Genomic DNA, 16846 nt, shown 5'->3' on the forward strand with positions numbered 1-16846 from the left:
TAGTATAGATTACTACATAATTTAAGAAAACAAAAATATAATGGCCAAACTTTTTTACTAAACCTAGACCAATAACCAATATATTTAAAAAATATTATACCTAAAAATGAATCTTATAATGTGCAATTTGTGCCTTAATTAACTTATATCCCAAATTAGGATTGACATCATGAAAATTAAAGCAACTTGTGCCTTTAAAATTAATAAACCCAGAATAAGCTTTCAAATTCTTTATTGAACCATTAAATTTGAACTTGACAAAAAAGGGGCACTAAGAGATATGGTGCATATATTGCTTGTTTGTTACAAAATTTTAGACAACATTGAAAAAATTAACTTAATTTATAATATGTGTAAACAAAAAAAAAAAAAAAAAAAAAAGCATAAGGGGGCGGGCCTAACCATCCTGTTAGGCCGGACTTTGGCCCATCAGGCCTCGGACTACCCACTTCGGGGCCGCGGGCCAAATGATGATCCTTATATGTTGTATATGATGCTTTGAAGCTTGAGCTTTCTTGAGTGAAGAATAAATTTTCTTTGTAATTACCATACACTTGTCAGGTATTTCCCTGAAGGCATTGATATTTACTTTGAGAATGTTGGAGGCAAAACGCTAGACGCAGTGCTCCTCAACATGAGAGTCCATGGCCGCATTGCTGTATGTGGAATGGTCTCACAGTACAATCTTGATCAAGCAGAAAGGGTAACAAATTTGATGCACCTTGTGTACAAACGTATCCGCCTCCATCGATTTTCGGTAAGAGATCACTATCACCTCCATCCGAAATTCGTGGAGTTTATGCTGCCTTACATTAGGCAAGGAAAGATTGTTTATGTGGAAGACATAGTTGAAGGCCTTGAGAGTGGTCCAAGAGCGCTGGTTGGACTTTTTAAGGGTCTTAACTTTGGAAAACAAGTAGTTGACGTCTCTGCATGAATAAGTTGTTTTGTCAATCGATTTGGTGTGCTTGTGTTTCTAACCACTGTAACTTTGTTAAGTGGCTCTTTGGTTTTATTTTCATGTTTTTGGACCCTTTTTGGGATTGCATATGTTAAGTGGTGCACTTTGTCATACAAAAGATATTCATCAATAATAAGGGCTAGTTTGGGATTGTTGTCATTTTTAAAAAAAGATGTTTTTGTTGTGTTTTGGAAATAATGAGCTGTAAAGTAGTTCCATGCTTGTTAAAACAATATTTTTAAAGTGTTGTTAGTATAAACAGCTATGTCAAAACCGTTTGGTAAATTTTGATATAAAACTAGTAACTGTTGATAATGACTAAAACATACATGATATGTCGAAAGTGTTACGTGGTAACTATGTGGTGGTGGTGGTGGTGGTATAGGTGGAGGTTGAGTTGGTGGTGGTGGTGAAGGTGGTGGGTGGTGGGGGAAGTGATGTTAGTGCATGTGGTGGTGGTTTGTAGTGGTTGTGGTGGTATAGGTGGAGGTGGAAGTAGAGGTGGAGTTGGTGGTAGAGGTGATGGGTGGTGGTAGTGGTAAATGTCAAATCGAGGTACGAGTGATCAAATAAGTGTACAATAAAAGTTCTTGGGAATTAGATTGATAACAGTGTTTTACGAATCATATTTAACAAGAAAATCGAGACATATTTTCACATTTATTGAGCCATATGGGTCACATAGGATAATCAAGTCGGCAATAAAGCTTGGGTGGTATGACATCCTCTATAGGCCTAGAAGTGTGATATAAAGGCACAAGGTTTGGCAAATTCTGTAGTTGAATTACCACATCGACTTACAGAGGTGTGATACGGGCATCAACTTAAATACCAATTTAATGATACCAACTTATGTGGCACATGACATAACAATTTATGTCATATGCCACATCATTTTTTTTATTAATTAAGTTTTAACCATTTTTTTGTCAGAATTAACTTAATTATTTAGTTTTAAATAAATAAATTCTGCTCCACGCCTCCCTTCCTTCTCGGATCTACTACCATGGCCTCCTTCCTCCCCAACTTGTATGCCCTTATTATTACGCACATTGAATTTGGCTTTCGGGGTGTGACATATTTTTACCAATCCCATGAAGCTTTTCTTATCTTTGAATGCTTGAGTGCTAACCATTGTGTGTTTCCCTTGCTTTAGGAAGATTGCCTCACTCAGCAAGAATGCATGGTGAGGTGTTTGTGAATGGTGCAAAATCGGTACATGTACATGGCCACGACACCGATATATAAATGAGAAGAGAATTCCTTGGTCAGTATCAATATTGCGAAACTGTTGCAGCATTGAAGGGTTGTGTGAACTCCTCGATTTCAAGCGAAGTCGAATATTGCTTGATGTGGAAGATGGCTCAAACTAATAAAAATGAGGAAAACGGATCATACCAACAAAAATATGGCAGATGGCCAGAATCAATATAACCGTGGTCAGATTTGGGAAGTGAGGCCATGGCAGATTCGGAGAGGGAGGGAGGCCATGGCAGATCTATAAAGGAATGGAGAAACAGATCATACCTCTTCCCTTCTCCTCATACCAGAATTCATCATACACACCCAATCGATTTTGAAATATTACATAAAAGTTGTGATGGTCCTGGAACTGCAGATTAAGAACGCTTTTTATATGCTTCCCACGAGCATTCAGACAAACCCTTAGAGGGCGAGTGACATCATAACCTTCTCAACTTACCAAAGGAAGACCTCCTTCCGAAGTGGTAACCACTTGCTGATGCTCCCAACTACAGAACCTAGTTTCCATGAACACGTGTCACCTCCACAATAGTTTGCACAAAGTCCCACATCGAAATTTTGTGCAAAACTCCCATTTTCAAGGAACAGTGCCCAAAGAAAAAGGAGTAAATACTTTTCACCTTTACTGTTACTCTGCCAAAATTACCACATATACTCGCTGACTTAAGCAATGGAGAGCCTTCGGCAGGTACCACACCGGTGTCCGAAGCTTGACGATCCCTTCTTCCTTGTTTCCTTTTGCAAGATCCCTCCATACCGAAGGTCCACAACCTTCTCCCCTGCTGAAGATTTAACCCTCATTTATCTAAGTTAACCCTCTGAAAAAAAGCATCAACACACACAACACTCATTATCTTTCAGCAATCTGATTATCTTACACTAGTTAATTTATGGGTTGTTTGATAACCATTTCAATTTTAATTTTTAGTTTTCATTTTAATTTTTTGTGAAAACTGAAAACATGTTTGGTATTAGATTTCGTTTTCAAATTAAAAAAAAGTGAAATCTAGTTTTCAAATTTTAAAAAAGTGAAATCTAGTTTTCAAAATCACCTTTATTTTTTAAAACAACTTGGAAGTGTTTTATGTTTTTTTTTTTTTTTTTTTTTTTTGGCACTATTGTTTGTTGGAGTGTTAGTTGACTTTCCTTGCACACCAAGGTTTCCCATATTAACTCATGCATAGATTGGGATTGATTTCCTACTCTAAATAGTATTAGAAGTTATTACTTACCTTACTTGGCCTTCAAGGAATATTGTATTATAAATATGGCCTTCTACAAGGAGAAGAATACACAGAAAATTCTCACCACAATTACTCTTTCATAATTTTAGCATTATTTCATTCATAAGTTTCACATCACCACACATGAAATGCACTCCAGTTACCAAAAGTCGGTATTTGGGACCTCCCAACTTGGACTTGGTCGCTCAATTCGTGCTTTTGGCCACAATCCCAATCCAAACCTTGTCAACTCCATGTCCAAAGGTCACTAAAAAATAATCATAATTTTAAAAAATTCATCAAAAAATATTACGAATTTTTTGTCATTCCTGCTTTAACTTTACCTTTTGTTTTCAAATGTTGACCCGACCCAACCCAACTCTCAATGCCCGAAGGGTTCTATCGTGTAGTTAAGAGTTGGGTTTTCCAAGGTGGGTCTATATTGATTCGCACAGCTTTGCGGTATATCTGTGGGTAAGATACTGATCTCAAAGTAGTAAAGGCTGAACTAAAAGGCTAAATGGGAAAAGGAATACTTTCTTTTCTCTTCCTCAAGAAACATACATCCTCACCACAAGAGAGGGAGAGTTGCTTGGTATTTTGTTAAATAAAATAAAATAATTAATAATTGAAAATCGAAAATGTTTGAAAAGGATATTGGGAATAAAGAGAGAAGATGCGGGTGTGCGTAAAATAACAATAAAAGAAAATCATATCTTTAAAATAACAATAAAAGAAAATCAAATAAAAAATCAACAAAAAAAAAAAGAAAAATTAAGTTTTAGGGAGTAGAAATCGGGATGGAGGGGGGAGACAGAGTTTTTTTTAAAAATTTTATTCATATTTTAATCAATTTTGATATTGTTGAGGCCCAAAAAAGTTACGGGAAACCCAAAGACATTTAAAGCCCAATATAACATATAATGTCAGTCATGTGTTAATCCAAGCTGTAATTTGGATTTAATTCATTAAATAAATATAGAAATAGTGTACATGTCATGTCAAACTAATAATACATTTTTCCCATGCCAATCACCTATCAAGCTCACATGAACCCAAGTCATGTGGTTTACGGGGCTTGCACGAGGGATTGTGGTGTGGAAGGTTACGGAGGTCCACAAGGCCCACGGAAGCTCTTGGATAATGGAGACTTTGGGCTAGCTACTTGGGAGCACCAAAGTCCAAGCCCATTACTTAGAGTTCTCCAATGTTGGTGAGCAAATTGTACATTTTTCAAGCACTTCCCTTTACCCATAGGAAATAGTCATTTTCCAAATACCTAGCTTTACCGGTTGGAAATAAGCCTTTTCCAGCACTTCCTATTACCCACTGGAAACAAGTAGTTTCCAGTGCTTCCTTTTACCAATAGGAAATAATCAATTTATGGTACCTAGCTTTACCTGCTAGAAAATAGCATGACCTAGTGCTCCTTTTTAACCATTAGAAATAGGTTGGTTTCAGTACCTCCCTTTACCTATTGGAAATAAAGGAAAACTCTCACCCTCTATAAATTGGCATTCATGGCTCAAGCAAAAGGCACCAATTTTTTTTCAACCAACACTCCCTCACTCGGCTGCTGCAAGCATCCCAGCAGCCACTAACCCCCATAAAGCATCACCTAGCTCCAAGTTTTTCCTTCCTTCCAAGCTTTAAACATCATAGCCTTCAAACCTCAAGCTTTTCCTTCCATCCTCCTCCTCTTGAAACTCTTAGATCCCCATAGCCATAGCCACACACAACAAATTATCAACACCAAACTCAAACATATCTAACACCAAGCCAAGCACATGCATTCTCATTTGCTAAACTTGTGGGTCTTTAGCTCCCACACTCCAAGCTTTCATGCCAAGCTCACATAATCTCATACCAACATCAGCAAGTCATCTTCAACTCTTCGTCGAGCTGCCGAAAACATCAACACAAAACACGCAGCTGCTAGAAGAAGAACAAAGTACTCTCCCAGGACTTGCTTCTCCCTCGGGATATTTTGGGCCTAGTTCTCGCTAGCTCAGACAAAGGGGCAACGAAGTCTTCATTCATCACTCTATGGCAATCCAAGAATCAACAAAGCCCGAATGAGCCTTCGGACGAAAAAGACCCCAACATAAATGGTGACTCTGCTGGGGACTAGGCTATTACTCTTACAATGGCTTCTCCACATAAGATTTAAGTCACGTCGATGCAATATACCAAAGATAAGAGTGTTTTCTCCTTTGTTTCTTTTTTCTTAGCTCTGTAGAGCAACCCAAAAAAAAAAATGTTGGTAACATTATCTCTTTCTCTGTTTCTTAGATCTATGTTCTCAAGCTAAATGAAATTTTGTGAAATGACCCCTGGGGTTGAGGCAAATCAAGCATTCGTGCCACTGAGGTACCGGAGACACCAAAGCAAACTCCACAACCGTCCTCAAATTCAATTGACTTAGGGGCTTCATGCCAAGAAAATTTGATGCCAAAATCAAAGAAAAAGTTTTCAAACTTGAGAGAAACAGAGCATACAAAGTAGAGAAGAGAAATAAAAACTTGAGCAGAAGAAGGTTGAGCTCAACATCCATTCACAGCCTGGGGGCTTTAGCCAACATGCAAGCCGTTGACCACCATCGTCAACTATTGAGGCTAGCCCCGTCGTTCACCTTCCACCGTGAAACATCATCAGCAAATCTAGCCATCGCCGTAAGTCACCTTCGTAGCAGCCCTCACCTCTCTAGAGTTGTGCAAACACGATGAGAAAGGGAGAAGGAACACTTGCTCAATGCTCTCAGCCTCATCTCTGCGAATGGCTTCACCAAGATAAGATTTTGTTGTCTCATTAATCTCAATATATCATATATATTTGTTTACTGTTTTAATATATTCATAACATTTATGTTTCATTGAATTGTCTTAAGCATAGACAAAAGCACGTGGGTTGGTCTACCCAAGTCAAAAAGATTGATTGATTAGTTATTATTATACTCTGATGCATTATATGGTGCACCAGCTTGCATCATTTTCTTATTATTTATTGATCCACTACTATTATTTTACTTGTCACTTGCATTATTATATTGTATCATTATCTTGTTTAGTGTGTGAGTCAAATAAGTCACACCACCTTTTTGACTAACACATGCTATTCTATTAGCCTACTTATGGCTATGGGTTATATTATTTATGTGGAGCATGTGATTATTTGCTCCATAAAGTTTGTAGAAGTTACACACTGTCAAAAACACATTATCACATATTTTGGTTATTACTTTAACCAAGTCTTAATCATATATATCTTTTTTTTTTAAAGAGCTTCATCTTTGCAATCCAAGCTTAATTCATTTGCACTGTTAATCTGGATTAATATATCATTCAAATGGATTGATCCATCCTTCAAGTGGAGTAATCCATATTTAATATGTATTAATCTACCTTTTTAATTTTGCATCTCCAGCAAAATTTCTCAGGGCCTTATTCCATGCACTATTCACTTATCTTGTACTTCTTATCATTTCGTATTGATCCACCTTTGTGTTGATCAATCCATGTTACACATTGTAATGTAGATGCCAACTATGCATGCTCAGGACTAGAACAATACATGCTCGGCATGCTTATGTCAACTATGTTAGTCATTTGCAAGCTACAATGCTTATATTATTTTTGTAATCATCGTATGCTTTGGTCATGCAGCATTATATCAGTCAAGTGTAAAGGACCCAACCTCCAAACAGCAAACAACTCATGCTCTTTCCAAGACTAGTGCCTCGGTCCTATGTCTACACAAGCAAGCTAAAACCAATATTAAAAAAAATATCCAAGGAGGCAATGCACACAGCTCCTAATATCTCCGAGAGCAGCTTTTCCATACTCCCACAAGCTCCTTCAATACACTCTATATCAATACATTTGTTTGTGGGTCAACCCACATGGGCATGCAAAACATATTAGGCAAGCAAAACATATTAGGCAAGCAAAACCATGCCAAGTATTTTATTTACAGGCCTAGCATTTTAATCGAGCAAAATATCAAATAGATAACATGCCATAACATACCAGGCAAAATTGTCAAATCAACAAGCCATCACAATAGCAAGGGACCCCCTATTTTAGTTGTCTCCTACTTGGATAAAGAATCTGAGCTGTTGGACAAGATATTCATATCCACCAACATGTGTGAAGACATAGAGGCTGTTTCTTTTATGCTCTCATGTACTGGATGTAGAGGAGCTGGTCTCAAGAGAAATCATGCCAAGAAGAAACAATCCATCTCCAAAACCATGCAACTCAAGATTTCACTTATTGCAATCACCATCAGCAGCAACTCCAAAACCACAAATGAGCTTAAAATCCATTATTACCAAAACCACTATCCCAAGATCAAAAATCTCCTTGAAATTCCAATTATGTCACTATGACCTCCAAGTTTGCCACCACTTGCAAGAACTCAAGCTGTTGTAACCCAACACATTTGCTGCAGTGATCACATGCAAAGCTCAAGCTTCAATAGCCAAGCCCAAGCTTTTGGTTCCTAAAAACATGCTTACAACAGCTGCAACAAACAATACCTAAGTCACCATAAGTGATATGCCCCAGCGCCTCAAGCACTTTCTATGCCCTGACAATTCTAATGACCAAGTTTAAGAGTCAAACCAAAAGGCCATTGTGATGTCTCAATTGCCACAATTCCATAATCAATCATCACCAAGCCTCAAGCCTTATTCAAGAAATCCAAGCACTATTCTTTACTCAAGAAGAAAAACATCTCAGTTCGTGGCAAATAGAAGGAAAATACTATGAAGGTACCGGAAGAACCTAAACACTGTCAAGATGAAGTTTCTTTTACCAAGCAATCAAAATTTTTGAAGTGATGTCAAGCTATCAAGAAAAAGAGTAAAGTCACTATGCAACACAACAACCAAAATATGCTTGCAGTAACCAAGATTCAAGCCAAGAAAGACGTGGAAGATAATGATGCGTTGTATGAAATGCTCCTGGAAGATAACACAAGCCCTATAGTCATGCTGCCAGAAGAGTGAACCATCATGCCACCAAATTTGAAAGAGGAGCCCTAGATCTGAGTACTGGAAGGCAGCGCAGTGGACTCCAAAACTAAGATCTAGTCCAAGTGACTTAAGGCCTCCACATTGCAATGCTTATTTGCCAACACTTATACCGCTTTCAAGCTACTGCAGACACTATCATGCTCAAATCCTTAAGCATCTCCCATTATATTTTCATCTTCTAATCTACCAAAGCCCTCATGCTAGACCAAGCTATATCTTGATTCAACTCCACCCACTTGCTCTTTACAGCAGACCAGGCCCATCTGTAGCTGCTAGAACAAAAAAGCCCCAACATAAATGACAAAACCCAAACACTAAAGCACATCCACCATGCTAAATAGCCCAAACGCTATATTAAACCACGACACTTTAGCCAATGCCCAGCATCCAAGCATACAAGCCAAAGCTTAGCGTACAAGCCAATACTAAGCATATAGGCCAATGCCAAGCGTACATGCCAAAGCTTAGCGTACAAGCCAATACTAAGCATACACGCCAATGCCAAGCGTACACGCCAATGCCAAGCATCCAAGCCAATACCAAGCGTACTAGCCAAAGCCAAGCATACAAGCCAATGCCAAGCATACAAGCCAATGCCACGCATATACGCCAATGCCAAGCATCCAAGCCAATACCAAGTATACAAGCCAAAGCCAAGCGTACAAGCCAATACCAAGCATATATAAGCCCAAGATCAAGCGTACATGCCAATACCAAGCATCCAAATCAAATAGTAAGAATACATGTCAACATCAAGCATACATGCCAATACCAAATATACACATAAAAACCAAGCAAGCAAGCACGGATGTTTCATGCATATTGAAGAACCAGCCATGCCATGCCACTGCCAATTATTTTGGGCTGAAATTGATTATTGGGCCCATCTCGCTGCCACTTCATAGCCCCAATAATCAAGGGGGCTAATGTTGAGGCCCAAAAAAGTTACGGGAAGCCCAAAGACATTCAAAGCCTAATATAACATATAATGTCAGTCATGCGTTAATCCAAGCTGTAATTTGGATTTAATTCATTAAATAAATATAGAAATAGTGTACATGCCATGCCAAACTAATAATACATTTTTCCCATACCAATCACCTATCAAGCTCACATGAACCCAAGTTATGTGGTTTACGGGGCTTGCATGAGGGATTGTGGTGTGAAACGTTACGGAGGTCTACAAGGTCCACGGAAGCTCTTGGATAATGGAGACTTTGGGCTAGCTATTTGGGAGCACCAAAGTCCAAGCCCATTACTTAGAGTTCTCCAATGTGGGTGAGCAAATGAGACATTTTTTAAGCACTTCCTTTTACCCATAGGAAATAGTCATTTTTCAAATACCTAGCTTTACCCGTTGGAAACAAGCCTTTTCCAGCACTTCCTATTACCCACTGGAAACAAGCAGTTTCCAGTGCTTCCTTTTACCAATAGGAAATAATCAGTTTATGGTACCTAGCTTTACCTGCTGGAAAATAGCATGCCCTAATGCTCCCTTTTAACCATTAGAAATAGGTTGGTTCCAATACCTCCCTTTACCTATTGGAAATAAAGGAAAACCCTCACCCTCTATAAATTGGCACTCATAGCTCAAGCAAAAGGCACCAATTTTTCTTCAGCCAACACTTCCTCACTCGGCTGCTGCAAGCATCCTAGCAGCAATCAACCCTCATAAAGCATCACCTAGCTCCAAGCTTTTCCTTCCTTCCAAGCTTTAAACACCATAGCCTTCAAACCTCAAGCTTTTCCTTCGATCCTCCTTCTCTTGAAGCTCTTAAATCCCCATAGTCATAGCCACACACAACAAATTATCAACACCAAACTCAAACATATCCAACACCAAGCCAAGCACATGCATTCTCATTTGCTAAACTTGTGGGTCTTTAGCTCTCACACTCCAAGCTCTCATGCCAAGCTCACATAATCTCATACCAACATCAGCAAGTCATCTTCAATTCTTCGTCGAGCTGCCGAAAACATCAAAACAAAACACGTAGCCATGGAAGAAGAACAAAGTACTCTCCCAGGACTTGCTTCTCTCTCGGGATACTTTGGGCCTATTTCTCGCTAACTCAGACAAAGGGGCAACGAAGTCTTCATTCATCACTCTATGGCGATCTAAGAATCAACAAAGCCCGGATGAGCCTTCGGACAAAAAAGGCCCCAACAGATATAAAAATACCATTTATGCCCCTGCAGTTAACAGAAAAGTTAACAAAATTAACGGCAGGACCATTTGTCCTAACGAAACTGAAGTTGAAGAACTACGGGAACCATTTTGAAAATTAAGGTACTCAAATGCAAATCGGGTCTAAGTTCAGGAACTAATAAAACAATTAACCTTTGAGTTTATAATGCCTCGAGAGTATATAGGAAGAGGACACTCCAACTAGCAGCTATGGGTGTTTTTTTTTTTTTTTTTTTTTCCTCTAAAACCCCCAGTGCAAACATGGGATGTTCATTTATAAGGGAGTTGATTTCTCCACTCTCATTTTTTCCACTTATATCTGGGTGTCTCACTTGTCATGTCAGTAAGGGTAAAATAGGAAAGGGAATGAACAAAAAAGAACCAAATTAATGAAAAATATTGAAAAAATAAAAGGGAGTGTAAATGGAGAAAACGGGAGTGGGGAAATCAGCTCCCATTTATAATACTAATGCTATATTGGGCATTAGATAATCAAGGGAGAAACAAATGTGTGGAACATGTATCTCATTGTTTTGCTATATATGGCCAATGGCAGTATTTCATGCGTAATAACATTTCCACTTGACTTAGCATACCATGATTGGTCGGAGCTAGCAAAAAAGTGTTATCCTGTTTAACACAGTCGGGGGCTATGTGGGCTTATTATAGTAGAGATATTGCGAAGAAATGTAAGAAACTGCAACTGAATTAACACTTTCTATAACCACCAAATGAAAATTATCAACTAAAATTTTACATATCGTGGGATAAGTTATTGTACAATAATTGGAGGCATGTACAAGGACCAGAATCCCATAAAATAGCCGAGAAACCTGCCACGAAAAAAAATAGTAAAATAAAATGGGTATAGCTAAACATCATGGCCTCCACATCCATGCGGTCCATTGAATCTGAAGCAAACTTCCAGCTTAAGGCATCCACTTGTTTCGGTTATGCAAGTGGATTAAGAATTGGATTGATTGTTGATGATGATATCACAACAAAAAAATTAGGCAGGTACCATTATTCCAAGACTTCAGTTGGCCAAAGTCTCTTCCATGTGGAAATCTCTTCCTTGGTTCTAAGCTTCCTTATGCCCCCGTAAAACCCATCTGCCTCATTTCCCTCCTCTCGATGGTCTCTTCTGCTGATGTTTGTGCATCTCCACCGTGATCCATGCGTGTACTGGTTGAACTCCAGCACCACAGTGTCTGTTTAACAATCACAGATGATCACCGTGTTAATTTTTAATGCAATAGTTTCCAATCTAAGAGCTCAAGAAAAACTTTCCGTCTTGTATATTGCTCATTTCATCCGAACTCAAAGCAGTGATAAAAATCTATAAAAGAAATATTTCAGGATCTGTAATTGTTTCTGTAAATCTATAATCAAACAATTTTCCAATTGCTGTGTTTAGCAAAACCAATTTAATGGGTTCTCCAAGCACTCCAAAATATTTGGTTTAGGAAACAAAATGAATTGAAACCCTGCGGAAACAAATAATTACAGTGCTACTTTCTGTCATTCATAAAGTAGTTTGAAATTCTTATTATTAATATTATTATTATATGACTATATATGATGACCAACGTCGTCATTATCATGATTGATTATCATATATAAATGTGAATGTCTGTTTGTGGTGAGAAGAGGACACAAATCTCTTACAATATTGCTTGGCTGGTGGGGTGTGATGGAGAGATTAAAAAAAATTGGAAAGCCAAAGAAGGATGAGCATGGCAGCCCCACAAAGCATTAAGATTCCCAACTTTGCAAAAAACAGAGACTCCAGGGAAGATTGAGTTCTTTCATTGTGGTTGGCCATAAATATTCTTCCCAGACAAATTTATCACAATGTTGGTGGAAATTATAACATAATGACAATGATATGTCTCGGGGACAAATCAAACAGCACAAAAACTGGTCCACCTATTAAAATATTGGGTATCAGAAAAGGGAGGAGGCGAAGACTAGTAGTGTCTATTCTGTGAAAGCTAACTTTGCATTCTTATTATCCACAACTTAGAGATATCAATGGCTTCTTGCAAGAACCTCAATTCTTTATGAACTTTCTGCCCTAAAATGCTTTATCTAATTGCTGAGACAATGGTGAAAGAAAAAAAAAATTATTGTTGGAATCTTAGCATAATAATATTTTCCAGCCAAAATCAGTTGTTAGATTCTCCAACAGCAAAATCTCTTTTCGCAATCACATACTAGTCAATCCTACAGAGCATAAGATCCTACTTTGAGGGTTGGAAAGGAATGAATTCAACTCACCACTATTATGACAAAGGCAGTAATTTTCATGTCCATCACATGATTCTAGGTGACCCACAACACCATACCACCAACCTGCAATACATACAGAAAATCCTATCAAGCAATGGACAATGGGAAATTAATTAATTTCACCTTTTATTTAAGTTTCTGCATATTAAACGAATCTAATGTCTTTCAATTAGGTTGAACAAGCAAATCGAACCAAAAGTCGTATCTGTATATAGTATCAGTTATATACTGTTCAAGTTCCAATTGCCAAGTATTAGATGCCACCAAGCAAAATTCAATAGACCTTCTATATACAAATTAGGTTGAACTGCCTTTATTTTAATTTTTTTTTTTAAGGAAACGTTGGAAAAACATATTTGTAGACATTGCAGAAGCATTTAATCTTCAAGTTTCTTCCTAAAGTAACAAACCAAAAGGAACTCTAGATTACTTAAATGAGCAGTAATGGGATTTAGAATAATTTGAAAGGGAAGTTGGACGAATAACAAACCATAAGGAAATTCTTTGTTTCTTCTCCACTGTATCTCAATATGATCACCAGGCTGTAACTCATTCAAACAGTCAGACATATGAAGATCATGAGCGGGAGTCTCGATTGGTGGTGCTCTAAGCCTTTCCCAAGGCACACCGTTTTCAATTGCAACTGCTCGCCTTCCATGTGGTGGGTACCTGAACAGAAAACCCACCTCAAGTTAGATCATCCACATCGACTTACCATAAGCAATAAGAAACAGTCATAAATGCAAAATCCCAACAACATACATAAGCAATAAGAAACAGTTATAAACATAGAGGGAGACCAACTGTCCAACTACCTGGCTTGGAAGGTGTCAGTGCGAGGATCATAGCTAATTTCAGCATCATAGCATGACAACATAAATCCAACATGTCCATTCTGCAATACAAGAAAAAAAAAACATATATAACATGTAATTTAGGGAACAGAACAGAATCAACAGTTTTTAATAAATATTGCAAACTCATAGATAGATTACCTCGCGGTTATATACTTGAGCTGGGAACCAGAACCTGCCAGTCTCAAGAGCAAGGTACCAAGACATGACGGAATCAGCTGGCAAAGAACACCTCTGCTGGCTATGATCATCAACCCTGGATCTAATCCATGAGAAAGGCCAACCAAGAGATAGAATTCTCATGAGACCCTTTTGCTTGCCCTGCTTGACATCAACCAAATCGGTTTTGGAAGCAATATGCCACTGCCACTCCCTGTAGGCAGCAGGGCCAATAACACTGCCCCATTTCTGTTTCATGTGCTTCTCCCAAAGGTGATCGCTCCTGCATCTCTCCCTCAAAGAAGTACAAACCCCCGTCATTCGAAAAAGCGCGTCGGGAGGAAGCCTCTCGAGTATGCATTCCAAGACCAGTTCTGGCAAGTCCAACACAGACAGCTCTGATGTGTCTTCTTCTTCAACATTCTCAACTTTAGCAGAAAGAGACAGAGGCTTCCTCTTGAGGGACATTTTGGAAGGAAATGGAGAAAGAAAGAAAATTGAAAAGCTCTTCTTTGTCAACTTGGATATGGTAAAGAATGATAATTCTTTCCAAAACCAGGGGGACAACAAGCGCATCTCACAAGCCCATGGTGGGAGAGGCTTGAGAGGAAGAGTCTTGAAAAAGAGAAAGGAGAGGCAAGTAATGAACAAGTAAAGTAGCATTACAAAAGGGGAATTCTCCTCTTAAGGGTCAAATTCAAGTTTGGCATAAATGATGAGGGACCAATTATGGAAAAGCAATGGTAAAATGCTAAATGGAGCAAAACTTGAATTGTCTTCACTTTCAATTGTTCCTCCTCCTCACCCTCTCTCCTAAAAATTGTAAAAGCAAAAGTGGGATCTTTAATAACCCCTTTCAACTGATGGGTTTTTATTGGTTCCGACGAAGCCCACCAAAACCCAACGGTGGGCCTCCTCTTCCAAAAAAGTAATCAAACTATAATTGGTGATGACTGTAGACACCCTCTTACCGAAAGAAAAAAACCAACTTTGGTGGGAGCTCACCTTCAAGCCAATCTAGAACCAAAAGGAAGCCAAATACTTTGCTCCCTGCCTCTCTCTCCTTCAATCAAACATGAAAATGCTTAACTTTCCTTCCTTTAAACTATAAGGACCCCAGCCGTACAGACAGCTTCAACAGCTGTCAATCAAGGAGAGGATGAAAGAGAGATAAAAAGACTAAACCCAAGAAGCTAATGGGGGTGGGGCACTCAGATCTGATATGGGCTTTCTGACACCTGGAGCTCCCAAGAAAAATAAAAGATTAAGATAAGTCTAGATGCAGAGACCCATATCTCCAAAATCTATGATTCTCTTTCGGAGCAAAGGCGAAGAAAATCTGGAGAAAATAATAATGAGCTGCAAAGCAGATCTGGGTAGTTGAGATTGAAACAAAATTAGGTGAAACGCAACACCCAAATGATCAATTAAATAAAAGAAATGAGTCCAAATTAAAGGTAAAGACAGAAGGAGATCAGGAGGCGGTGAAGTGAAAGATAACAGAGATTTTGATGAAGAAGGTGATGAACTTGAGAATTGTGAATTATTCACATTAGTTCAACAGATTCTTCATCAAAGAATCCTCCCCCACCCACGGTCCTCTCAACGACCCTCTCTCTCTCTTTATTTTTTCTCTGTCCCTCTGTTTGTGTCTCTCTCTCGGGCAAATCAACGAACAGGTAGTGGACAAGAAGAAAAAAGAAGAAAAACAAAACGGACAGTCTTATATAATTGACTGAATTGGAGGCCATGCTTAAATAGTTTTTGGAGGCTTTTTGATTGTGTGGATATTAAACAAAGTATTACCCTTCAAAAATGCAAATACAACACTGCCTCTCTCTTTCTCTGTCTAAAGATTTTCTCTTTCTTTCCCTTCCTCTCTCTACCAAGTTGGACTTGGAGGAAAATACGTATAACCAGAAAAGGCAACCGTTAGGGTGACGTTTATTGGTGGTTAAGAGATCCTGTTCTCATGCAGCCTCCACCACTTGCAGCCATAACGGTAACCAATGGTCAGCAACACGTAAAATCCGCTTCATCCATTTATGGACTACTTGCAGAACTAAATAACAAAATGATTTTTTTTTTTTTTTGGTTTCTGAGTAGAAGCGATTTTACAAATATTCATTGGGTGCATAGAGATTTCGAATCTCTAATCACATGAATGAAGGTGAAAGAGCTCAACTAACTGAGCTATATCCCACTAACAACAAATGATAATTCAATACTATTGCCAAAAAAAAAAAAAAAGATTAAAAAAACGCAAATCATTCAAAAGTTTTCATGCTTTATATGGAGTTCAATTTTCCTGTTTCCATTTCTCCTGTTCCCAACCTGTTTCCTTCTTACTTTGTTGACATGTGTCCTCTAACTTAACAGAAGGTAAGTTTCATTTTTACTAACAAAATATTAAATGTTAAAATAAATTTATTCAAAAGCACGGCCACTTCATCTTCTCCGTCCCAGGCAGCGATGGCAGCATATCCAAATCCACAACTATGCCTTCATCTTTTATGGTCCATTCATTGCAACAAACATGCCCTCTCTCTCTCTCTCTCTCTCTCTCTGTGCACCGCCACACCAGATCCAGACCCTCACCACGTCCTCTGCCTTGACATTCCCGGGGTGGAGGGATATCCGATTCTTTAAGTCAAAGAAAACTCTTGTTTTTTCATGTGTGAGTGAGGATTGAAACTTGAAGGAAGTTGTTCTTCGCATGTCCCACAATATTCTTCATGGCCCGGCTATTCCCAAATCAATGCAATCCAAAGACAACAACGCCTCCATGATTGCATCTATAAAAATAAAAAGGGATTGTCGCCACTGGGGTGGGGAGGTTGTGGTGGGTGGCAGTTGAGGTCCAGTGGGTGG

The 16846-nt window shown here is 38.6% G+C and overlaps 2 protein-coding genes across 2 annotated transcripts in view; one reads left to right on the forward strand and one right to left on the reverse strand.

Moving 5' to 3' along the window:
* Window positions 1-1132, forward strand: part of LOC18780620 (2-alkenal reductase (NADP(+)-dependent)) — a 36467-nt gene extending 35335 nt beyond the window's left edge. The window contains exon 5 of the mRNA XM_020561178.1: window positions 562-1132. Coding sequence (XP_020416767.1) covers window positions 562-937 — 376 coding nt within the window. The 3' untranslated portion in view covers window positions 938-1132. The remainder of the gene's footprint in view (window positions 1-561) is intronic.
* On the reverse strand, window positions 11361-16046 carry LOC18781182 (F-box protein At2g26850). The gene is made up of 5 exons (XM_007212204.2): window positions 13958-16046; window positions 13778-13857; window positions 13453-13631; window positions 12951-13025; window positions 11361-11881 (listed from the first exon to the last, which is right to left on the reverse strand). Exons 1-5 carry the CDS (start codon window positions 14636-14638, stop codon window positions 11694-11696), a joined length of 1203 nt encoding a protein of 400 aa, XP_007212266.1. The 5' UTR covers window positions 14639-16046; the 3' UTR covers window positions 11361-11693.

This window comes from Prunus persica, chromosome G4, assembly GCF_000346465.2.
Source record: "Prunus persica cultivar Lovell chromosome G4, Prunus_persica_NCBIv2, whole genome shotgun sequence".
NCBI lineage: Eukaryota > Viridiplantae > Streptophyta > Magnoliopsida > Rosales > Rosaceae > Prunus > Prunus persica.

Coding starts and splice junctions, on each gene's coding strand:
- LOC18781182 (XM_007212204.2), bottom strand. CDS start 14,638: ATGCTACTTTACTTGTTCATTACTTGCCTCTCCTTTCTCTTTTTCAAG. Junction 13,632..13,777: donor ACTGACACCTTCCAAGCCAG/GTAGTTGGACAG, acceptor TTTTCTGTTCAG/GTACCCACCACATGGAAGGC. Junction 13,026..13,452: donor AAACAAAGAATTTCCTTATG/GTTTGTTATTCG, acceptor TATGTATTGCAG/GTTGGTGGTATGGTGTTGTG.